Source organism: Scyliorhinus torazame, chromosome 31 (assembly GCF_047496885.1).
Source record: "Scyliorhinus torazame isolate Kashiwa2021f chromosome 31, sScyTor2.1, whole genome shotgun sequence".
NCBI lineage: Eukaryota > Metazoa > Chordata > Chondrichthyes > Carcharhiniformes > Scyliorhinidae > Scyliorhinus > Scyliorhinus torazame.
This window is the reverse complement of record NC_092737.1, coordinates 29283412-29310019: the sequence shown is the minus strand read 5'-3', so window position 1 is coordinate 29310019 and position 26608 is coordinate 29283412. Positions and strand designations below refer to the sequence as shown.

The window sequence follows — 26608 nt, the reverse complement described above, 5'->3', positions numbered from 1 at the left end:
GAAGGCTAATTATAACAATATTAGGCGGGAACTGAAGAACATAGATTGGGGGCGGATGTTTGAGGGCAAATCAACATCTGACATGTGGGAGGCTTTCAAGTGTCAGTTGAAAGGAATACAGGACAGGCATGTTCCTGTGAGGAAGAAAGATAAATACGGCAATTTTCGGGAACCTTGGATGACGAGTGATATTGTAGGCCTCGTCAAAAAGAAAAAGGAGGCATTTGTCAGGGCTAAAAGGCTGGGAACAGACGAAGCCTGTGTGGCATATAAGGAAAGTAGGAAGGAACTTAAGCAAGGAGTCAGGAGGGCTAGAAGGGGTCATGAAAAGGCATTGGCAAATAGGGTTAAGGAAAATCCCAAGGCTTTTTACACTTACATAAAAAGTAAGAGGGTAGCCAGGGAAAGGGTTGGCCCACTGAAGGATAGGCAAGGGAATCTATGTGTGGAGCCAGAGGAAATGGGCGAGGTACTAAATGAATACTTTGCATCAGTATTCACCAAAGAGAAGGAATTGGTAGATGTTGAGTCTGGAGAAGGGGGTGTAGATAGCCTGGGTCACATTGTGATCCAAAAAGACGAGGTGTTGGGTGTCTTAAAAAATATTAAGGTAGATAAGTCCCCAGGGCCGGATGGGATCTACCCCAGAATACTGAAGGAGGCTGGAGAGGAAATTGCTGAGGCCTTGACAGAAATCTTTGGATCCTCGCTGTCTTCAGGGGATGTCCCGGAGGACTGGAGAATAGCCAATGTTGTTCCTCTGTTTAAGAAGGGTGGCAGGGATAATCCCGGGAACTACAGGCCGGTGAGCCTTACTTCAGTGGTAGGGAAATTACTGGAGAGAATTCTTCGAGACAGGATCTACTCCCATTTGGAAGCAAATGGACGTATTAGTGAGAGGCAGCACGGTTTTGTGAAGGGAAGGTCGTGTCTCACTAACTTGATAGAGTTTTTCGAGGAGGTCACTAAGATGATTGATGCAGGTAGGGCAGTAGATGTTGTCTATATGGACTTCAGTAAGGCCTTTGACAAGGTCCCTCATGGTAGACTAGTACAAAAGGTGAAGTCACACGGGATCAGGGGTGAACTGGCAAGGTGGATACAGAACTGGCTAGGCCATAGAAGGCAGAGGGTAGCAATGGAGGGATGCTTTTCTAATTGGAGGGCTGTGACCAGTGGTGTTCCACAGGGATCAGTGCTGGGACCTTTGCTCTTTGTAGTATATATAAATGATTTGGAGGAAAATGTAACTGGTCTGATTAGTAAGTTTGCAGACGACACAAAGGTTGGTGGAATTGCGGATAGCGATGAGGACTGTCTGAGGATACAGCAGGATTTAGATTGTCTGGAGACTTGGGCGGAGAGATGGCAGATGGAGTTTAACCTGGACAAATGTGAGGTAATGCATTTTGGAAGGGCTAATGCAGGTAGGGAATATACAGTGAATGGTAGAACCCTCAAGAGTATTGAAAGTCAAAGAGATCTAGGAGTACAGGTCCACAGATCACTGAAAGGGGCTACACAGGTGGAGAAGGTAGTCAAGAAGGCATACGGCATGCTTGCCTTCATTGGCCGGGGCATTGAGTATAAGAATTGGCAAGTCATGTTGCAGCTGTATAGAACCTTAGTTAGGCCACACTTGGAGTATAGTGTTCAATTCTGGTCGCCACACTACCAGAAGGATGTGGAGGCTTTAGAGAGGGTGCAGAAGAGATTTACCAGAATGTTGCCTGGTATGGAGGGCATAAGCTATGAGGAGCGATTGAATAAACTCGGTTTGTTCTCACTGGAACGAAGGAGGTTGAGGGGCGACCTGATAGAGGTATACAAAATTATGAGGGGCATAGACAGAGTGGATAGTCAGAGGCTTTTCCCCAGGGTAGAGGGGTCAATTACTAGGGGGCATAGGTTTAAGGTGAGAGGGGCAAAGTTTAGAGTAGATGTACGAGGCAAGTTTTTTACGCAGAGGGTAGTGGGTGCCTGGAACTCACTACCGGAGGAGGTAGTGGAGGCAGGGACGATAGGGACATTTAAGGGGCATCTTGACAAATATATGAATAGGATGGGAATAGAAGGATACGGACCCAGGAAGTGTAGAAGATTGTAGTTTAGTCGGGCAGTATGGTCGGCACGGGCTTGGAGGGCCGAAGGGCCTGTTCCTGTGCTGTACATTTCTTTGTTCTTTGTTTCTTTGTATGACAATTTGGCGCTATTTTTGCATGGCCAATTCACCTGACCTGCACAGCTTTGTACACCAAGTGGCAATTTAGCGTGGACACTCAATCGGACCTACATTTCTTTGGATACTAAGTGGCTATTTTAGCATGGCCACTCCACTTAACCTCCATATCTATGGACACGAAAGGGAAACTTAGCATGACCCGTCCACATAGCCTGCACATTCTTGGAAACTAAGGGGCAATTTGTGAAAGGTCAATGCACCTAAACTGCACATGTTTGGACCGAGGGAGGAAACCGAAGGAGCTGGAGTAAATCCATGTGGACGCGGGGAGAACGTGCACACTCCTCAAAGATAGTCACCCAAGGCTTGAACCTAACCAGGTTCCCTGACGCTGTGATGCAGCAGTGCTACCACTTTTACACCGTTCCGCCCATTCTCGGCAATCTACCTATCAGAACCCCCCTCATGTTCTACACGCTATTGAATTATGCCCTGAACTTCTCTTTAATTATATTAGTACCTATTTTTTCTGATCCCAGCACATGATGTTTATCATAATAACTCATGTAAACGTGCCACCTAATGTTGAAGGGCGAACATACAGCTAGTTTTTCGTGAAGGAAATGTTAACAATTCCTCGTCCTCGGTGCCAATGACGCGTGACTAAATTGTTTCTCTTTTCCGACAGAGAGAGTAGCAATCCGCCTGGTTAATGGAAGCAGTATTTGCTCGGGCAGAGTGGAGATCTTGAACAATAAAACGTGGGGCACAGTTTGCGACGACCAATGGCAGTTGCCGGATGCTCAGGTTGTGTGCCGTGAACTGAGATGCGGGGCGGCGGTCTCTGCACTGACTCATGCTTATTTCGGCAAAGGAACTGGCCCGATTGCTCTCGATGACCTGGAGTGTAGGGGGACGGAAGTTTATTTATGGCAATGCCCTTCTCGGCACTGGGGTCAACATAACTGCTTGCATGAAGAGGATGCCGGTGTCATTTGCTCTGGTAAGCAATACCGAGATGCAAATGGATGGTGTTTTAAGAGGGATACCGCCACTTCATCTGTCTTGTTGAATATGACTGAACAACTGAATCTATTATTCCTTAACAAATCGGTTACCCATGTTGGGACAATAGTGAAAAATTATAGAATCCCTACGGAGCAAAAGGAGACCATTCGACCCATCGCGGTACCACTGGCCCTCTGAAAGAACAGTTTACTCAGGCAACTCTGTCGCAATCCTGTGACACTACCAAACTTTAGGACACTGGGGATCAATTTTGCATGGTCAAACCACTTTAACTGCACACCTTTGGGCACTAAGGGGCAATTTGAACATCGTCAATCCACCTGACATGCACATCTTTGGACACTCTGGGACAACTTAATATGCCAAATCCACCCAACCTGCACATCTTGGAAATAACAAAGCAATTACATGTTGAGACACACAATCTTACTGCGAGAAGAATGTCATTTGTCCCTTCGTGTCTGTTCCATTGAAGTGATGACACTCGTCAAGAATGCCCCCCCCCCCCGCCCCCGCCCCCGGCTGTTCGCTTTGCAGTCCTGCGCATTTTCTCCTGTTCAAACCTTAATTCTATAAGTTGCTGCAGGTCTCTCTTGAACCGTTGAATATCACTGGAGGGTCATGGGCTAGGTTTGAGTTGGGAGACGAACCGTTTCTTTCCCCCATCCGAGCTCAAGTGTAATGTGTCAAAGTTCGCCGATGACAATGAGATGAGTGGTCTATAAAAGTGTGCAGAGGACACTGAATGTCTGCAGAGGCACATAGATAGTTTGACGGAGTTCAATGTTGGAAAGCGTGAGGTCAACCACTTTTGTCCGCTAAAGTGAAAAAGGACAACTATTCATTTGGCAAAAAAATTCAGCATGCTGCTGTCCAGGGGAACCTGGGTATCCTTGTGCATGAATCTCAATAAGTTGGCTCGTAGATGCAGCAGGTAATTAAGAAGGGAAATAAATGTTTTCCTTCATTGCTCGAGGGATGGAGTTTAATAGCAGGGAGATTATGTTGCAGTTGTATAGGGTTGTGTGGTGCGGCCACACCTGGAGTGCGGTGCACAACTTCCGCCTCCTTACTTTAGAAAATATCTATTTGCAATGGAGGGAGTGCAGAGGAGATTAAGAACATAGAAAATACAGCACAGAACAGGTCCTTCGGCCCACGATGTTGTGCCGAAACTTTGTCCTAGATTAATCATAGATTATCATTGAATTGACAGTGCAGAAGGAGGCCATTCACCCCTTTGAGCCTGCACCGCCTCTTGTAAAGAGCATCCTACTCAAACTCAACACCTCCACCCAAGACCAAGGGCAATTTTGGACACTAAGGGCAATTTAGCATGGCCAATCCACCCAAACTGCACATCTTTGGACTGTGGGAGGAAACCGGAGCACCCGGAGGAAACCCACACAGACACGGGGAGGATGTGCAGACTCCGCTCAGACAGCAAACCAAGTCGGAATCGAACCTGGGACCATGGAGCTGTGAAGCAATTGTGCTATCCACAATGCTACCGTGCTGCCCTTAAGAACAAATAAATCTACACTATATCATTTTACCGTAATCCATGCACATACCCAATAGCTGCTTGAAGGTCCCGAATGTTTCCGACTCAACTACTTCCACAGGCAGTGCATTCCATGCCCCCACTACTCTCTGGGTAAAGAACCTACCTCTGACATCCCTCCTATATCTTCCACCTTTCACCTTAAATTGATGTCCCCTTGTAATGGTTAGTTCCACCCGGGGAAAAAGTCTGACTGTCTACTCTATCTATTCCCCTGATCATCTTATAAACCTCTATCAAGTCGCCCCTCATCCTTCTCCGTTCTAATGAGAAAAGGCCTAGCACCCTCAACCTTTCCTCGTAAGACCTACTCTCCAGTCCAGGCAACATCCTGGTAAATCTCCTTTGCACCTTTTCCAAAGCTTGCACATCCTTCTAAAAATGAGGCGACCAGAACTGTATACAGTACTGCAGATGTGGCCTTACCAAAGTTTTGTACAGCTGCATCATCACCTCACGGCTCTTAAATCCAATCCCTCTGTTAATGAACGCGAGAACACCATAGGCCATCTTCACATCTCTATCCACTTGAGTGGCAACTTTCAAAGAGACCCCCAAGATCTCCCTGCTCCTCCACATTGCCAAGAACCCTACGGTTAACCCTTTATTCCGCATTCATATTTGTCCTTCCAAAATGGACAACCTCACACTTTTAAGGGTTAAACACCATCTGCCACTTCTCAGCCCAGCACTGCATCCTATCTATGTCTCTTTGCAGCCGACAACAGCCCTCCTTACTATCCACAACTTCACCAATCTTCGTATCGCCTGCAAATTTACTGACCCACCCTTCAACTCCCTCATCCAAGTCATTAATGAAAATCACAAACAGCAGAGGACCCAGAACTGATCCCTGCTGTACGCCACTGTTTAGTGGGATCCAGGCTGAATATTTGCCACCCGCAACCACTGACTTCTATCGGTTAGCCAGTTCGTTATCCAACTGGCCAAATTTCCCACTATCCCATGCCTCCTTAACTTCTGCAGAAGCCTACCATGGGGAACATCAAATGCCTTACTAAAATCCATGTACACTACATCCACTGCTTTACCTTCATCCACATGCTTGGTCCACCTCCTTAAAAAAATTCAATAAGACTTGTAAGGCAAGACCTACCCATCACAAATCCGTATTGACTATCCCTAATCAAGCAGTGTGCTTCCAGATGCTCCGAAATCCTATCCTTCAGTACCCTTTCCATTACTTTGCCTACCACCGAAGTAAGACTAACTGGCCTGTAATTCCCACGGTTATCCCTAGTCACTTTTTTGAACAGGGGCAGGACATTCACCACTCTCCAATCCCCTGGTACCACCCCTGTTGACAGTGAGGACGAAAGGATCATTGCCAACAGCTCTGCAATTTCATCTCTTGCTTCCATAGAATCCTTGGATATATCCCGTCAAGCCCGGGGGACTTGTCTCTCCTCAGGTTTCTCAAAATGCCCAACACCTCTTCCTTCCTAACAAGTCTTTGCTCGAGCTTACCAATCTGTTTCACACCGTCCTCTCCAACAATATCGCCCCTCTCATTTGTAAATACAGAAGAAAAGTACTCGTTCAAGACCTCTCCTATCTCTTCAGACTCAATACACAATCTCCCGCTCCTGTCCTTGATCGGACCTACCCTCGCTCTAGTCATTCTCATATTTCTCACATGTGTAACAGGCCTTGGGGTTTTCTTTGATCCTACCCGCCAAAGATTGTTCATGCCCTCTTCGCTCTCCTTAACCCCTTTCTTCAGTTCCCTCCTGGCTATCTTGTATCCCTCCAACGCCCTGTCTGAACCTTACTTCCTCAGCCTTACACAAGTCTACTTTTTCCTCTTAACAAGACATTCAACCTCTCTTGTCAACCATGGTTCCCTCACTCGACCATCTCTTCCCTGCCTGACAGGGACATACATATCAAGGACACGTAGCACCTGTTCCTTGAACAAGTTCCACATTTCACTTGTGTCCTTCCCTGACAGCCGATGTTCCCTACTTATGCACTACAAATCTTATCTGACAACATCGTATTTACCCTTCCCCAAACTGTAAACCTTGCACGCACGTAAACCTTGCACGCACCTATCCGTCTCCATTACTAAAGTGAAAGTCACAGAATTGTGGTCACTATCTCCAAAATGCTCCCCCACTAACAAATCTATCACTTGCCCTGGTTCATTACCAAGTACTAAATCCAATACTGCCCCTCCTCTGGTCGTTCAATCTACATACTGTTTTAGAAAAGCTTCCTGGACACACTGCACAAACACCACCCCATCCAAACTATTTGATCTAAAGAGTTTCCACTCAACATTTGGGAAGTTAAAGTCACCCATGACGACTACCCTGTGACTTCTGCACCTTTACAAAATCTGATTCCCAATCTGTTCCTCCACAGCTGTGCTACTATTGGGGGCCCTTTAGAAAACTCCGAACAAGGTGACTGCTCCTTTCCTATTTCTGACTTCAACCCATACTACCACAGTAGGGTGATACACCTCGAACTGCCTTTCTGCAGCTGTTATACTACCTCTAATTAACAATGCCACCCCCACCTATTTTACCACCCTCCCTAATCATATTGAAACATCTATAACCAGGGACCTCCAACAACCATTTCTGCCCTTCTTCTATCCAAGTTTCCGTGATGGCCACCACATCGTAGTCCCAAGTACCGATCCATGCCTTAAGTTCACCCACCTTATTCCTGATGCTTCTTGCGTTGAAGTATACACACTTCAACCCATCTCCGTGCCTGCAAGTACTCCTTTGTCAGTGTTCCCCACTGCCTCATTACACGCTTTGGTGTTCTGAATATCGGCTACCTTAGTTGCTGGACTACAAATCCGGTTCCCATTCCCCTGCCAAATTAGTTTAATCCCTCCGAAGGGTACTAGAAAAGCTCCCACCCAGGATATTGGTGCCCCCCCTGGTTTAGATGCAACCAGTCCTGCTTGTACAGGTCGCACCTTCCCCAGAATGCGCTCCAATTATCCAAATACCTGAAGCCCTCCCTCCTACACCATTCCTGCAGCCACGTGTTCAGCTGCACTCTCCCTATTCCTAACCTCGCTATCACGTGGCACCGGACAAACCAGAGATGACAACTCTGTCTGCCTTGGCTTTTAACTTCCAGCCTAACTCCCGAAACGTGTTTATTACCTCCACACCCCTTTTCCAACCTATGTCGTTGGTACCAATGTGCACCACGACTTCTGGCTGCCCCCCCTCCCCCTTAAGGATCCTGAAAACACGACCCGAGACATCCCTGGCCCTGGCACCCGGGAGGCAACATACCTTCCGGGAGTCTCGCTCGCGACCACAGAATCTCCTATCTATTTCCCTAACCATTGAATCGCCTACAACTATTGCTTTTCTATTCTCCCCCTTCCCTTTTGAGCCCCAGAGCCAGACCCAGTCACAGAGACCTGGCCGCTAGGGCCTTCCCTCGGTACGTCATCCACCCCAACAGCATCCAAAATGGTACACTTGATTTGAAGGGGAACAGCCACGAGGGATCCCTGCACTGTCTCCCTTTTTGTTTCCCCCCCCCTGACTGTAAACCAGCTAATCTTGACCTGTATCTTAGGTGCGTTTACTTCCCTGTAACTCTTCTCAATCACCCCCCTCTACTTCCCGGATGATCAGAAGTTCATCCAGCTTCAACCCCAGTTCCCTAACAAGGTCATTGAGGAGCTGATGTTGGGTGCACTTCCCGCAGGTATAGTCAGCGGGGACACCGGTGGTGTCCCTCACCACCCACATCCTACAGGAGGAGTATGCAACTGGCCTAGCCTCGATCCCCTCTTACCTGACAGAATATAGCTGCCCTGTGGACCAACTAGATCACCGCCCTCCGACTCTGCTCCCAGTCAGCTACACTTTCTGTAAACTCCTGGCTCTCTTCTCACTCTTTGCGGAAATGTCGGAAACAAAATGACAGGAACACCTTACTCCCTCGGTCACCTAACTCTTACTGGAGCACTCAAATACACCAAATTCAGCACTCTGTGCAAACAAAGTCTGCACTGCAGGGAATCACTTTTATACTGTGAATCTAGCCTCTGAAAACTGACCTAATCCAATTAAATAATTAACAACCTCCAGCTGCCAGTGCCTAGAGGTACTTGTTTAAAGCAGATGGGAAATTCACCTTCTGCTAAACCAAACAGCAACTTTTAAGTTAATTAACTAAATAAAAGAAAGACTTAGATAAAAATGAAGCCTTACACATCCCTCGGTCAACAAACTCTTACTATAGCACTCAACTGCTCCAAATTCAGCACTCTGTGCAAACAAAGTCTGTACTGTAGGGGATCACTTTTATACTGTGAATCTAGCCTCTGAAAACTGGCCTGATCCAATTAACTAATTAACAACCTCCAGCTGCACGTGCCTAGAAGTAGAAGCTTTGTTTAAAGCAGATTGAAAATTCACCTTCTTCTAAACCAAACAGCAATTTTTAAGTTAATTAACTAAATAAAAGTAAGACGAAACTTTAGATAAAAATGAATCCTTACACTACCTCGGTCACCAAACTCGTACTATAGCACTCAACTGCACCAAATTCAGCACTCTGTGCAAACAAAGTCTACACTGTAGGGGATCACTTTTATACTGTGAATCTAGCCTCTGAAAACTGGCCTAATCCAATTAACTAATTAACAACCTCCAGCTGCAAATGCCTAGAAGTAGAAGCTTTGTTTAAAGCAGATTCAAAATTCACCTTCTTCTAAACCAAACAGCAACGTTTAAGTTAATTAACTAAATAAAAGTAAGACGAAACTTTAGATAAAAATGAAGCCTTACACTCCCTCGGTCACCAAACTCTTACTAGAGCACTCAACTGCACCAAATTCACCACTCTGTGCAAACAAAGTCTGCACTGTAGGGGATCACTTTTATACTGTGAATCTAGCCTCTGAAAACTGGCCGAATCCAATTAACTAATTAACAACTTCCAGCTTCAAGTGCCGAGAATTAGAAGCTTTGTTTAAAGCAGATTGAAAATTCACCTTCTTCTAAACCAAACAGCAACGTTTTAGCTAATTAACTAAATAAAAGTAAGACTAAACTTTAGATAAAAATTAAGCCTTACACTCCCTCGGTCACCAAACTCTTACTATAGCATTCAACTTGACCAAATTCAGCACTCTGTGCTGAATTTGGTCGATGCATGGGTTGAGAGGTTTGCACTATGAGGAGAGGTTGAGTAGAGTAGGACTATACTCATTGAAATTTGGAAGAATGAAGGGGGATGTGATAATAGCATATAAACTTATGAAGGCAATAGAAAAGATATAAGCAGGTCGGTTTTTTCCACGGATGGGTGAAACAAGAACTAGGGGGCATTGCCTTAAAATAAGGCAGAGCAGATTTAGGGCTGGGGTGAGGATGAACTTCTTCACTCAAAGGGTTGTGAATCTGTGGAATTCCCTGCCCAATGAAGCAGTTGAAGCTACCTAATTGAATGTTTTAAAGGCAACAGGAGATAGATTTTTGATCAGTAGATGAATTAAGTGTTCTGGTGAGTGGATGGGTAAGAAGAGCTGAGTCCACAAAAAGATCAACATGATCTTATTGAATGACGGATCAGCTTCGAGCAGCCAGATTGCCGACTCCTAATTCTTATATTTCATGCTATGGCCAACCTACCAGCTTGCCAGTGAAGACCGGTTTCTGGCCGGAAAGAGGACCAGTGATAGGTCGAGATTGAAATGGTGTCGTGGACAAAAAGACAAATCGGTCATTTGGTCAGCAAATGTGGGAATATTTTCTTGGCCTCACTTGCTGACGAGGCTCTTCAATGAAAAACTGTTCAAGTCAAAAAGCAAGATTGAGTGTGACCTCTCCTGTATCTTCAACGAGCGTAAAATTACACATCCTGTGGCTGCTGAAGCAAACCTGGCACGTCTGTTAGAAAACCAGCTATTCCGACCAGCAAAATAGCTTACTATTGACACGATTTTACAAGGAATTCGAATGCTCATTTGTTCCTTTGAGATATTCCTCAGATTTTCGAATATAACATCTTCGGTAAAATCCGACAACCCATTTGCTGGAACCATTTTGGCCAATTTCCACTCAGTGCCACAAATGAGTACCACCCTTCTTCATTAGGTGACTTCCTTACAACTGTAGATGCATTCATTATTCTATGTGTAGACCAAGCAGTCTTTCCTAAACAATCAACATGACTTCGTTGTAATGAGGTAAAAAGAAATAACGATGAATTGGCCCGAAAAATTAAAGACAAAATGACAAAGAGGTGAGAAATATATCCAACTGCCGGTCTGTCTATCTCCCCGTCTGTCTATCAATATAAATACATGCATAACATATGCACAATTTCCTGCCCTTTTGCTGCTGACACTCCCGCCAATGTAAGGAAATGTTGTTGTTTTACACTGTGAGAAACCCTCCTTTCTTGGAACACCACCAACAAACGCTTCATCCATCCTATCCCCCGCAAAATAAAAATAAATGTTAACTAGAATTTGAGTCGCACTGGCGCAATGCCTTGCCTTCTGGAATGAATATTAAATAAGTACTATGCTGTACTAAGGCTGAGCAAGTGAATATATACCTTGGTTCTGTATTCACAAAATAGGACACAAATCATATACCAGAAATGCTGGAGAATGAACGGCTTGGTGAGAGGGAAGAACTGAGGGAGTCAACATTAGTAGAGAAATGTTGCTGGGAAAAATGATGGATCTGAAAGTGGATAAACACCCAGGGCCTGAGAATCGGCATCCCAGAGTGCTGAAGGAGGTGAAGTCACATGGGATCAGGGGCGAGCTGGCAAGGTGGATACAGAACTGGCTAGATCATAGAAGGCAGAGAGTAGCAATGGAAGGATGCTTTTCTAATTGGAGGGCTGCGACCAGTGGTGTTCCGCAGGGATCAGTGCTGGGACCTTTTGCTATTTGTAGTATATATAAATGATTTGGAGGTAAATGTAACTGGTGTGATTATTAAGTTTGCAGACGACACAGAGGTTAGTGGAATTGCGGATAGCGATGAGGACTGTCAGAGGATACAGCAGGATTTAGATTGTTTGGAGACTTGGGCGGAGAGATGGCAGATGGAGTTTAATCCGGACAAATGTGAGGTAATGCATTTTGGAAGGTCTAATGCAGGTAGGGAATATACAGTGAATGGTAGAACCCTCAAGAGTATTGAAAGTCAGAGAGATCTAGGTGTACAGGTCCACAGGTCACTGAAAGGGGCAACACAGGTGGAGAAGGTAGTCAAGAAAGCATGCGGCATGCGTGCCTTCATTGGCCGGGTCATTGACTATAATAATTGGCAAGTCATGTTGCAGCTGTACAGAACCTTAGTTAGGCCACACTTGGAGTTTAGTGTTCAATTCTGGTCGCCACACTACTAGAAGGATGTGGAGGCTTTAGAGAGGGTGCAGAAGAGATTTACCAGAATATTGCCTCATATGGAGGGCATTAGCTATGAGGAGCGGTAGAATAAACTCGGTTAGTTCTCACTGGAACGACGGAGGTTGAGGGGCGACCTGATAGAGGTCTACAAGATTCTGAGGGGCATAGTGGATAGTCAGAGGCTTTTCCCCAGGGTAGAGGGGTCAATTACTAGGGGGCATAGGTTTAAGGTGACAGGGGCAATGTTTAGAGTAGATGTACGAGGCAAGTCTTTTCCACAGAGGGTAGTGGGTGCCTGGAACTCGCTGCCGGAGGAGGTGGTGGAAGCAGGGACGACAGTGACATTTAAGGGGCATCTTGACAAATAAATGAATAGGATGAGAATAGAGGGATACGGACCCAGGAAGTGCAGAAGATTGTAGTTTAGTCGGGCAGCATGGTCGGCATGGGCTTGGAGGGCCGACGGGCCTGTTCCTGTGCTGTACATGTCTTTGTTCTTTGTTCTTTGAAATAGTGGACGCATTCGTGGTCACCTTCCGGGATTCTAAGACTCTGGAACAGTCCCTGCAGATTGGAGGGTAGCTCATGTCACTAAAATATTAAAAAAGGGAGGTAGAGAGAAAGCATGAAATTATGGACCAGTAGGCCTAACATCGGTAGTGGGAAACATTATTGAATCCATTATCAAAGACTTCATAGCGAAACATTTAGAAAGCAGTGGCAGGATCAGTCAGAATTAACATGGATTTATGAAGGGGAAACCATGCTTTACAAATCTGTTGTAAATCTCTGAAGATGTAACTAGTACAGATGACAAGTGGGAGCCATTCGAGGCTATATCAGACTCTGGTCAGACCCCATTTGATGTATTTGGAGTAGTTTTGGGCCCCGTATCTAACGAAGGATATGCTGGCCTTGGAAAGTGCGCAGCGGAGGTTCACAAGACTGATCCCTGTAATGAAAAAATTCTCATATGAGGAACGGTGGTTGAGGACTCTGGCTCCGTACTCCTTGGAGTTTAGAAAGATGAGGGGGATCTTATTGAAACTTACATGATACTGCGAGGCCTGGATAGAGTGGACATGGAGAGGGTTGTTCCACGTGTAGGAGAAACTAGAAGCAGAGGACGCCATCTCAGACTAACGGGGCGATCCTTTAAAACAGAGATGAGGAGGAATTTCAGCCAGAGAGTGATGAATGTGAGGAACTCTTTGCCGCAGAAGGCTGTGAAGGCCAAATCACTGAGTGTCCTTAAGACAAAGATAGAACGTTTCTTCATTACTAAAGGGGGTCAGGGGTTATGGGGAGAAGGCAGGAGAATGTGGATGAGAAAATATCAGCAATGATTGAATGGCGGAGCAGACTCGATAGGCCGTGGTCTAATTCTGCTCCTAAGTCTTATAGAACATAGAACAATACAGCGCAGTACAGGCCCTTCGGCCCACGATGTTGCACCAAAACAAAAGCCATCTAACCTACACTATGCCATTATCATCCATATGTTTATCCAATAAACCTTTAAATGCCCTCAATGTTGGCGAGTTCACTACTGTAGCAGGTAGGGCATTCCACGGCCTCACTACTCTTTGCGTAAAGAACCTACCTCTGACCTCTGTCCTATATCTATTACCCCTCAGTTTAAAGTTATGTCCCCACGTGCCAGCCATATCCATCCGCGGGAGAAGGCTCTCACTGTCCACCCTATCCAACCCCCTGATCATTTTGTATGCCTCTATTAAGTCTCCTCTTAACCTTCTTCTCTCCAACGAAAACAACCTCAAGTCCATCAGCCTTTCCTCATAAGATTTTCCCTCCATACCAGGCAACATCCTGGTAAATCTCCTCTGCACCCGCTCCAAAGCCTCCACGTCCTTCCTATAATGCGGTGACCAGAACTGTACGCAATACTCCAAATGCGGCCGGACCAGAGTTCTGAACAGCTGCAACATGACCTCCCGACTCCGGAACTCAATCCCTCTACCAATAAAGGCCAACACTCCATAGGCCTTCTTCACAACCCTATCAACCTGGGTGGCAACTTTCAGGGATCTATATACATGGACACCTAGATCCCTCTGCTCATCCACACTTTCAAGAACTTTACCATTAGCCAAATATTCCGCATTCCTGTTATTCCTTCCAAAGTGAATCACCTCACACTTCTGTACATTAAACTCCATTTGCCACCTCTCAGCCCAGCTCTGCAGCTTATCTTATGGTCTTATGATGTGGTATATTTGGACTTTCATAATGCGTTTGACAAAATCTCGCATGCGAGACTATTGTGCAAAATGTAAACGCATGGAATTGGGTAAGTGTATTGAGGTGGATAGAAAACTGATTGGCAGAGAGGAAACAAAGAGTAGGAATTAATGGGTTATTTTCAAATTGGCAGACAGTAACTAGTGGGGTACAAAATGTATCGCTGCTGGGGCCCCATCTATTTATAATATGTATTAATGGTTTGGATGAGGCAACACAATGTAACATCTCAAAATTCGTAGATGATACGAAATTGTGTGGGGTGGGTGAACTGTGACGATGATGCAAGGATCGTACAGCATGATCTGGGCAGGTTGGGCGAATGGGCAAATCAATGGCAGATGCAGGATAATTTGCATAAGTGTGAGATTATTTACTTTGGAATATTACTACCTGGAAGGTTGTAAATTGGGAGAGGGGACCGTGCAGCGGACCTGAGTGTCTTGTGCACCATTCGCTGAAGGTAAGCATGTAGCTTCAGCAGGCGGTAAAGAAGGACTAATGGTATGTTGGCCTTCATTGCGAGAGGCTTGGAGTACATAAACAGAGATGTGTAAAGGGCGTTGGTCAGGACACACCTAGAATATTGTGCGCAAGGGCAGCACTAGGGCAGCACTAGGTAGCACTGCTGCCTCACGGCGCCGAGATCCCAGTTTCGATCCAGGTTCTGGGTCACTGTCAGTGTGGAATTTGCACATTCTCCCCGTGTTTTCATGGGTTTCGCCCCCCACAACCCAAAAGATGTGCAGGGTAGGTGGACTGGCAACGCTAAATGGCCCCTTAATTCGAATAATGTATTCGGTACTCTTAATTTGTTTTACAAAAAGAAAAGAATATTACGTTTTGGTCTCCTTCTCTGAGGAAGGATATTTTTGCTCTCGGGGAAGTGCAGCGGTAGTTCAGTCGACTGATTACAGGGATGGTGGGACAGTCATATGAGGAGAGATTGGTTAGAGTTCATAGGGATAAGTGGGATCTCATAGCGACTTTAAAAATTCTAACATGACTAGACAGGGTAGATTCAGGGAAGATGTGACTAATGATGTGTGTGTTCAGAACCAGGGGTCACAGTCTGAGGATTCAGGGTAAATCATTTCAGACAGACATGAGGAGACATTTCTTCACCCAAAAGAGTGGTGAGCCTGTGGCATTCTTTACCACAGGAAGCAGTTGATGCTAAAACTTTGAATATATAGCACTTGGGGAGAAACAGGATTAGGCTTTTGAGTTGGATGATCAGCCATGATTGTGATAAATGGCGGAGCAGGCTCGAAGGGCCAAAAGTCCTTCACCTGCTCCTATCTTCTCTGTATCTATGTATCATATGCAGTCTTATCTAACTGGGATGCAAGGCGTTCGAAATGGGAATGGTCCGGTTAGATGGATAATATTTTAGATCAAGATGGCCAGTCAGAGATAGGCTTTCGCTACACCTCTTGGGAGTCAAAATTCACTGAGACTTTGGTGCTCAATTTCTGTACTCCTGGGGTAATTCCTCCGTCTGACAGGGAGAGGATGATATGTTGTAACATGTAAAGTGAGAATATCTTCCGACTAATCGCTAGTCAATACTAATTGAGAAGTGGATTTGTTTTGGGGCCACTGCTGTTTGTAATTTTTATAAATGACCTGGGCGTAGAAGGATGGGTGAGTACATTTGCAGATGACACTAAAGTGGGTGGAGTTCTGGACAGTGCGGAAGGATGTTACAAGTTACAGAGAGATATAGATGAGCTGCAGCGCTGGGCAGAGAGGTGGCAAATGGAGTTTCATGCAGAAAAGTGTGAGGTGATTCGTTTTTGAAGGAATAACAGGAAGACAGAGTACTGGGCTAATGGTAAGATTCTTGGCAGTGTGGATGAGCAGAGAGATCTCGGTGTTCATGTACATAGATCCCTGAAAGTTGCCACCCAGGTTGAGAGGGTTGTTAAGAAGGCTTATGGTCTGTTAGCTTTTATTGGTAGAGGGATTGAGTTTCCGAGCCATGAGGTCATGTTGCAGTTGTACAAAACTCTGGTGCGGCCGCATTTGGAGTATTGCGTGCAATTCTTGTCGCCGCATTATAGGAAGGATGTGGAAGCATTGGAAAGGGTGCAGAGAAGATTTACCAGGATGTTGCCTGGTCTGGAGGGAAGATCTTATGAGGGAAGGTTGAGGGACTTGAGGTTATTTTCTTTAGAAAGAAGAAGGTTAAGAGGTGACTTAATTGAGGTTACAAGATTATCAGAGGATTAGATAGGGTGGACAGTCAGAGCCTTTTTCCTAGGATGGTGATGTCGAGCACGAGGGGACATAGCTTTAAATTGAGGGGTGATAGATATAGGACAGATGTCAGAGGTAGGTTCTTTACTCAGAGAGTAGTAAGGGCGTGGAATGCCCTGCCTCTCACAGTAGTCTACTCGCCAACATTAAGGGCATTTAAATGGTAATTGGATAAACATATGGATGATAAGGGAATAGTGTAGATAGGCTTCAGTGTGGTTTCAAAGGTCGGTGCAACGTCGAGGGCCGAAGGGCCTGTACTGCGCTGTAATGTTCTATGCTCTATGTTCTAAATGCAGCAGTCCGACCTTTGGGTGTTCAGGGTTTGTGAGGTCGGTGTGAGTACGGGGTGGGGAGGATGGGGAATTGGTTTAGGCGGCAAAATGTATTGTAGGATTGTCCGTTCTCTTTTCTGTGAATAACATAAATTATACAAGTTGAGAAACAAAATGGTTTCCTATTTTCTGAGCTGCAAACTAAACATTTATATGTTATCGATGATAAACTCTGTTTTAATACGATTTTCTGATGGTAACGTACACTAGGACCAAAGCCAAGACTATCCCTGCAGCCTGACTATGATGCCTTTCTCAGAGGACAGTCTCTCACCTTGAAGTGTACTCTGCAACGGCACAACACAAGCAAACGCCTCGAATTTTTAAGGAACAGCGTTCATCTTTCACAAGAGGAATTGAACCCCGAAGGTGTGTCTGCTACGTTGAGTCTCAACAATATTGACGATGATGATCAGGGGGATTACACGTGTCGCTATGTCTACAGAGTGGGAGAGGAGTGGGTGCAGTCAACACCGAGTGACCCAGTGCAAGTGACTATCACAGGTGAGGTCATCGGTTACACAGCGTGAGATTTCAAATTTAATTGAACATTGCTACAATTGAATGGATAACTATCCGGCACACGTTAAGTGCAGAACGATGCTCAGGGGTGATTATCATATCTGGCAGTATCCATAGATTCCCGACAGTAAAAAAGGATGCCGTTCGACCCATTGACTCTGCACCGACCCTCCAAATGAGAACCCTACCAAGGCCCAATCCTCCTGTCCCTTTCACCCTAATCCCACCTAACCTGCAAATCTATCGGCACTGAGGGTCAACTGAAACATGGACAATCTACGTAACTTGCATATCTTTTGAATAAGCGGCAAGTTTAACAGGGCTAATCCACCACAACTGCACATCTCTGGACACAAAAGGGCAATTTAGCAAATTCACCTCCCCTGCACAGCTCTGGATACTTAGAGGTAGTTTATCATGGCTACTCCACCTAATCTGCTAATATTTGGACACTAAGCGGCAATTTTGGCATGGGAAATCCATCTAATATGCACATCTTTGCACTTTGGAAGGAAACCGGAGCTTGCGGAAAAAAACACACGGAGGCAAGGGGGAAAAAGTTCAAATTCCATATAGAAAACCGCCCAAGGTGGAAATTGTACCCGGACAAGGACCCACTGCAATGTGGATCGTACAGGCCGATCTCGCTCCTTAATGTGGATGCTAAGTTGTTGGCAAAAGTGCTGGCCACGAGGATCGAGGACTGTGTCCTGGGGGTGATCCACGAGGATCAGACGGGATTCATAAAGGGCAGGCAATTAAACACTAATGTGCGGCGGCTCTTAAACGTGATAATGATGCCATCGGAGGAGGGAGAGGCGGAGATAGTGGCAGCTATGGACGCGGAGAAGGCCTTTGACCGAGTAGAGTGGGAGTACCTCTGGGAAGTGCTGCATAGGTTTGGGTTCGGGGAAGGGTTTATCAGTTGGGTTAAGCTCCTTTACAGAGCCCCGGTGGCGGGTGTAGTGACGAACCGGCGGAGGTCGGAGTACTTTCGGCTGTACCGAGGAACGAGGCAGGGGTGCCCCCTGTCCCCCCCCCCCCCCCCGTTGTTTGCATTGGCGATCGAACCCTTGGCCATGTCATTGAGGGAGTCTAATAAATGGAGGGGGGTGGTTCGAGGGGGAGAAGACCATCGGGTGTCGCTATATGCGGATGACCTGTTGCTGTACAATGGAGGGGATGGTGGAGGTCATGCAGACTCTAAGGGAGTTTGGGGAGTTTTCGGGCTGTAAGCTCAATGTAGGGAAGTGAGCTCTTTGTCCTAAAGGCAGGGGACTGTCATGCACCAGTGCTAAATATACTGGATGTTCCAATGCTACTGAATCCTGATGAAATATAATAATCAACTCCAACTGACTCCACTTCATTCTATTTAGGATTATAAGATCATTCGACCAATGAACCGAAATAGGCCATTCGGCCCTGCGTGCCTTCTCCGTCATTCAATCCGTTATAAAAAAATTAATAACTCCATTCTCCTGCCTTCTCCCCTTCACTCCTGATCTCCTTATTAAACACGAACCCGTTTATTTCTGCCTTAAAGACACTCAGTGATTTGGCCTCCACAGCGTTTTTCAGCAAAGAGTTCCAAAGTTTCACCACCCTTTGGCTGAAGAAATTCCTCTTCATCACAGTCTTTTTAAAAAAAAAAAATTTAGAGCACCCAATTCATTTTTTCCAATTAAGGGGCAATTTACCGTGTCCAATCCACCTAGCTTCCATATTTTTGGGTTGTGGGGGTGAAACACACGCAAACACGGGGAGAATGTGCAAACTCCACACGGACAGTGACCCGGCGCCGGGATCGAACCTGGCACCTCGGTGCCGTGAGGTCCCCGCGCAAACCCACTGCGCCACCGTGCTGCCCTCATCATCTCTGTCTTAAAGGATTGTTCCTTCAGTCTGAGACTGTAGCCTCGGGTTCTTGTTTCTCCCTACTCGTTGGAATATCCACCCCACGTCCACTGTATACAGGTCTCTCAGTATCCTTTAAGTTTCAAAAAGATCCCACCTTATCTTCTAAACGGAAATGAGTGCAGGACAGAGTGCCCCACCGCTTCTCATACGACAAGCTCTTTATTCCTCCGATCATTCTTGCGAACCTTCTCTGGAACCATTCCAAGGCCAGCACATCCTTCCTTAGATCTGGGGCCGAAAACTGCTCACAATACTCCAGATGGAGCTAGACCAGAGCCTTATACAGCCACAGAGGTACATCCCTGGTCTTGTATTCTAGCCTTGTCGACATGAATGCCAACATTGCATTTCCCTTCCCAACTGCAGACTGAACCTGCACGTGAACCTTAAGGGACTTCCGAACTAGGACTCCGAAGTCCCTTTGTGCTTCTGATTTCCTAAGCATTTTTGCTTTGAGAAAATAGTCTGCGCCTCCATTCGACCTACCAAAGTGAATAACCTCATACTTTCCCGCATTGTATACCATCTGTAACTTCTTTGCCTCTCTCTTGACCTGTTCGCATCCTTCTGCAGCTCCGCCCGTCCCCTTCCGCATCCTCAATAATACCTGTCCCGCTGCAGATCTATGTATCATCTGCAAATTGAGTAGCAGTACCCTCAGTTCCTCCTTCCACGTCATTAATGTGTATTGTGCAACGTCGTGGTCCCAATCCGACCCTTGAGGCACACCACTAGTCACCTGCTGCCATCCTTAAAAAGAGTCCTTTATGCCCACTCTCTGCTTTCTGCCAGCCAGCCAATCATCTATTCATGTCTGGGTCGTATTCTTGACACATTGTTCTCTTAACATATTTAATATCCTCCTACATGGCACCTTGTCAAAGTCCGTCTGGGAATCTAATTAGGGCAGGTCCACTGGTTCTCCTTTATCTAGATTCTTTGTTACATCGTCAAAGAACTCCAAAACATTTGCCAGATATGACCTTCCCTTGACGAAGCCGTGCTTACTCAGTCCTATTTTATCATGCACTTCAAAGTCCTCCGCGATCTAATCTTTAATAATGGACTCTAATATCTTACCACTGAGCGAAGTCAGGCTAACCGGACAATAATTCCCTGTCTTCTGTCTGTCTCCCTTCTTAAACAGATGTGTTACATTAGACACTTTCCAGGCCTCTGGGAGCACCCCAGCCCCACCCCCGCTGCCTCCAGTAATTCCTCAAAAATCACCAACAATACTTCCACAATCTCATCAGCTATCTCCTTTAGAACCCTGGGGTGTAGTGCATCCAGTCCAGGTGATTTAACCACCTTGTGACCTTTCAGTTTCCTCAGTGCCTTCTCCTTAGTGATGGCCATTACACTCAACCCTGTCCCTTTTTCTCCTGAAGGTCTGATATCCCACTTGTGTCTTCCAGCGTGAAGACTGATGCAAAATAACTGTTCAGTTTCTCTGCCATTTTCATTCCTATTACTACATATACTACCTCATTTTTAGTGGCACATGTGTTATTTTATAGAATTTTACAGTGCAGAAGGTGACAAATATATCATAACGCCAATTCTGGGGCGTATATTCCGTTACTCCCGCATTTCTCGATCCGTCAATCCTGTACTATCTCTCATCATAGTTAATAATGGACTCAAGGTCTATAGGTGGTCAATAGGACTTTAAACTAAAGATTGGGGGGGAGGGAAAGTCAGGGAACCAGGAGGTGAAGTAATCAGTGGGAAGCGTAGCTGCTTAGGAATACAAAAAAGGACGAAAAGACAAAACTCAGGAGAGGTTACGATAGTCCCCATCCCACAAAATATGACACAGTGTATGGAAAGCCTCAGTAAACCAAGGTCCACCACACTAAGAAAACACAAAGGGACGGTCAATAGAGAATTAAAGGTGCTATATTTAAATGCGCGCAGTGTACGGAACGAGGTAGATGAGCTTGTGGCCCAGATTGTGACTGGCAGGTATGATGTGGTAGGCATCACAGAGACGTGGTTGCAGGGGATTCAGGACTAGCATTTAAACGTCCAGCGATTCACAACCTATCGAGAAGACAGGGAGGTGAGCAGAGGGGGCGGGGTTGCCTTGTTAATTAGGAATGAAATTAAATCAATAGCACTAAATGACATAGGGTCAGATTATGTGGAGTCTGTGTGGGTAGAGTTGAGGAACCAGAAAGGCAAAAAAACGACAATGGGAGTTATGTACAGGCCTCCTAACAGTGGTCAGGACCGGGGGCACAAATTACACCACGAAATAGAAAGTGCATGTCAGAAAGGCAAGGTCACAGTGATCATGGGGGACTTCAATATGCAGGTGGACTGGGTAAATAATGCTGCCAGTGGACCCAAGGAAAGGGAATTCATTGAATGTTTACAGAAGGGATTTTTGGAACAGCTTGTGATGGAGCCCACGAGGGAACAGGCCATTCTGGACTTAGTGTTATGTAATGAGCCAGACTTGATTAAAGATCTTAAAGTAAGGGAGCACTTAGGAGGCAGTGATCATAATATGGTAGAATTCAATCTCCAATTTGAAAGAAAGAAGGTAGAATCAGATGTAAAGGTGTTACAGTTAAATAAAGGTAACTACAGGGGCATGAGGGAGGAACTGACGAAAATCGACTGGGAGCAGAGCCTAGTAGGAAAGACAGTAGAACAGCAATGGCAGGAGTTTCTGGGAGTAATTGAGACCACAGTGCAGATGTTCATCCCAAAGAAAAGAAAGGTTATCAGAGGGGGGATTAGGCAGCCATGGCTGACAAAGGAAGTTAGGGAATGCATCAAAGCAAAAGATAAAGCCTATACTGTGGCAAAGAGTCGTGGGAAGTCAGAAGATTGGGAAGGCTACAAAAACAAACAGAGGATAACAAAGAGAGAAATAAGGAAAGAGAGGATCAAATATGAAGGTAGGCTAGCCAGTAACATTAGGAATGATAGTAAAAGTTTCTTTAAATACATTAAAAACAAACGGGAGGCAAAAGTTGACATTGGGCCGCTCCAAAATGACGTTGGTAATTTTGTCATGGGAGACAAGGAAATAGCTGAGGAACTAAATAAGTACTTTGCATCAGTCTTCACAGTAGAAGACATGATTAATATCCCAACAATTCCGGAGAGTCAGGTGGCAGAGTTGAATATGGTAGCCATCACAAAGGAGAAAGTGCTAGAGAAACTAAGAGGTCTAAAAATTGATAAATCTCCGTGCCCAGATGGACTACATCCTAGAGTTCTAAAGGAGATAGCTGAAGAAATAGTGGAGGCGTTAGTTATGATCTTTCAAAAGTCACTGGAGTCCGGGAAAGTCCCAGAGGATTGGAGAATCGCTGTTGTAACCCCCCCTGTTCAAGAAGGGAACAAGGAAATAGATGGAAAATTATAGGCCAATTAGCCTAACCTCGGTTGTTGGCAAGATTCTAGAATCCATTGTTAAGGATAAGATTTCTAAATTCTTGGAAGTGCAGGGTCAGATTAGGACAAGTCAGCATGGATTTAGTAAGGGGAGGTCGTGCCTGACAAACCTGTTAGAGTTCTTTGAAGAGATAACAAATAGGTTAGACCAAGGAGAGCCAATGGATGTTATCTATCTTGACTTCCAAAAGACCTTTGATAAGGTGCCTCACTGCTGAGTAAAATAAGGGCCCATGGTATTCGAGGTAAGGTACTAAAATGGATTGAGGATTGGCTGTCAGGCAGAAGGCAGAGAGTTGGGATAAAAGGCTCTTTTTCGGAATGGCAACCGGTGACGAGTGGTGTCCTGCAGGGTTCAGTGTTGGGGCCACAGCTGTTCTCTTTATATATTAACGATCTAGATGACGGGACTGGGGGCATTCTGGCTAAGTTTGCCGATGATACAAAGATAGGTGGAGGGGCAGGTAGTATGGAGGAGGTCGGGAGGCTGCAGAAAGATTTAGACAGCTTAGGAGAGTGGTCCAAGAAATGGCTGATGAAATTCAACGTGGGCAAGTGCGAGGCCTTGCACTTTGGAAAAAAGAATAGATGCATGGACGATTTTCTAAACGGTGACAAAATTCATAATGCTGAAGTGCAAAGGGACTTGGGAGTCCTAGTCAAGGATTCTCTAAAGGTAAACTTGCAGGTTGAGTCCGTAATTAAGAAAGCAAATGCAATGTTGTCATTCATCTCAAGAGGCTTGGAATATAAAAGCAGGGATGTACTTCTGAAGCTTTATAAAGCATTAGTTAGGCCCCATTTAGAATACTGTGAGCAATTTTGGGCCCCACACCTCAGGAAGGACATACTGGCACTGGAGCGGGTCCAGCGGAGATTCACACGGATGATCCCAGGAATGGTAGGCCTAACATACGATGAACGTCTGAGGATACTGGGATTATATTCATTGGAGTTTAGGAGGTTGAGGGGAGATCGAATAGAAACTTACAAGATAATGAATGGCTTAGATAGGGTGGATGTAGGGAAGTTGTTTCCATTAGCAGGGAGACTAGGACCCGGGGGCACAGCCTTAGAATAAAAGGGAGTCACTTTAGAACAGAGATGAGGAGAAATTTATTCAGCCAGAGAGTGGTGGGTCTGTGGAATTCATTGCCACAGAGGGCGGTGGAGGCCGGGACGTTGAGTGTCTTTAAGACAGAAGTTGACAAATTCTTGATTTCTCGAGGGATTAAGGGCTATGGAGAGAGAGCGGGTAAATGGAGTTGAAATCAGCCATGATTGAATGGCGGAGTGGACTCGATGGGCCGAATGGCCTTACTTCCGCTCTTATGTCTTATGGTCTTATGGTCTTATCTCTATACGCAATTGCTGGTTTGCTCGTTTGTATCCAAATCGCACCCAACACAAACACTTTCGAAAAGAAAATGATTGCCAACTGGATTCATTAATACCAGAGGGAAATCGAAGCAGGAGTGGGTCCTCTGTCCCAAGGCCAGACAGGTAATTGATGTTTAAACTCACTCCCTCCAGACAACTTGATTCCATTGGTTCGGAGGAATCTATCGATTTCAGCCTTGACCAAAACAGTACCACTGTGGGTGGCTGCCTGTGTGTGTGTGTGTGTGTGTGACCATGTATGTATATGTCCATATGTCTATGGGTGAGCGTGTGTCTGTGTTTGGTTGTGTACGTGTATACCTCTGTGGGAGTGTTCCTCTCTGCGTGTCTGCACCTGTGTGTGTGTGAGCGTTTGTGGGTGTGTATCTGTGTGTATGGATGTCTCTTGTTGTGGGTGTATGTGTGTGTCAGCGTGTGTATGTGTGTGCCTCTTTGAGTGTGTGTCATTGTGTATGCCTTCGTCGATGTGGTCCTATGTGGGCGGGTGTCTCTCTGTCTCTGATGTTTGCCTTTGTGAGTGTTGACATCTGGTTGTGTGTGTTTCTGTGGATTGCATGTCTGTGGATTGTGTGTGTTTGTACAGATCTGGTCATTTTGCTGAAATTAATGAGACAACCTGTTATACTATAATGCCATAAGACACAGGAGCAGTATTAGGCCACTCGGCCCATCGAATCTGCTCCACCATTCAATCATCTGCTCCACCATTCAATCATTTTTTTTTCAATTTAGAGTAGTTATTTTTTTTCAATTTGGGGCCATTTAGCATGGCCAATACACCTAACCTGCACATCTTTGGGATGTGTGGGTGAAACCCACGCAGACACTGGGAGAATGTGCAAACATCACATGGACAGTGACCCAGGGCTGGGATTCGAACCCAGGTCCTCGGCGCCGTAGTCCCAGTGCTGTCCACTGCGCCTTGTGCCGCCCCACCATTCAATCATGGCTGATATGTTTTCATCCAGATTCTTCTGCCTTCCCCGCAGAACCCCTGTACAACGTATTAACAAAATCTATCTACCTCTGCCTTAAAGACACTCAGTGATTTGGCCTCCACAGCGTTCTGGGCCAAAGAGTTCCACAGTTTCACTACCCTCTGACTGAAAGATTTCTCCTCATCTCTGTTTTCAAGGATCTTCCATTTAGTATGAGATTGTGTCCTCTGGTTCTAGTTTTTCCTACAAGTTGAAACATCCTCTCCACGTCCAGTCTATCCAGGCCTCTCAGTATCTTGCAAGTTTCAATTAGATCCCCCCCACCCCCTCATCCTTCTAAACTCCAACGAGTACAGACTCAGAGTCCTCAGCCGTTCCTCATACGACAAGTTCTTCATTCCAGGGATCGTTCTTGTCAAAATCCTCTGGTCCCTTTCCAAGGCCAGCACATCCTTCCTTAGATACGGGGCCCAAAATTTCTCACAATACTCCAAATGGGGTCTTACTGGAGCTTTATACAACCTCAGAGGTACATCCCTGCTCTTGTACTCTCGCCCCCTCGACACGAATGGTAACATTGCATTTGCCTTCTGAACTGCCGACTGCACATGCATGTTAACCTTAATTGAATCTTGAACAAGGACTCCCAAGTCCCATCGTGCTTCTGATTTCCTAAGCATCTTCCCATTTAGAAAAGCGTCTATGCCTCCATTCCTCTTTCCAGTGTGCATAACTTCACACTTTTCCACATTGTATTCCATCTGGCACTTCTTTGCCCACTCCCATAGCCTGTCCATATCCTTCTGCAGCTCCCTTGCTTCCTCAATACTACCTGTCCCTTTGCATATTGTGTATTATCTGCATACGTAGCAAGAGAGTCTTCAGTTCCTTCTTCCAGATCATTAATGTATATTGTGAAAAGATGTGCTCCCAGTACCGACTCCTGAGGTACACCACGAGTCACCTGCCGCCATCCTGAAAAAAGACCCGTTTACCCGCACTTTCTGCCTTCTGCCAGTCAGCCAATCCTCCATCCATGCCAGGAACTTACCCTGAACAGCATGGGCTCTTCACTATTTTTCAGTCTCCTGTGCGGCACCTTGTCAAAGGACTTCTGGAAATGTAAATACGTCGACCATTGGCTATCCTTTGTCTAACTTTTTTTCCCCCTCTTCCAAGAACTGTAACAGATTTGTCAGATATGACGAAGCCGTGCTGACTCAGTCCGATTTCATCACGCACTTTCAAGAACTCGACTTTAATAATGAAATCTAAAATCAGACAAAATGACCAAAGTCAAGATAATCGGCCTATAATTTCCCGGCTCCTGCCTCCCTTCCTTTTCGACAGCGGGATTACATGTTGTCATGCATTTACTGGCGAGCGATATTTGCA

General features: G+C 45.7%; 1 protein-coding gene across 6 annotated transcripts in view; it reads left to right on the top strand.

Annotated features, from left to right (window-relative positions):
• The window catches only part of LOC140404772 (scavenger receptor cysteine-rich domain-containing protein DMBT1-like), a 169010-nt gene that overhangs the window by 132777 nt on the left and 9625 nt on the right, over positions 1-26608 (top strand). For all 6 annotated transcript variants that reach the window (XM_072493492.1, XM_072493495.1, XM_072493497.1 and 3 more), the window contains 2 exons: positions 2871-3185; positions 17229-17522. In XM_072493492.1, coding sequence (XP_072349593.1) covers positions 2871-3185; positions 17229-17522 — 609 coding nt within the window. The remainder of the gene's footprint in view (positions 1-2870; positions 3186-17228; positions 17523-26608) is intronic.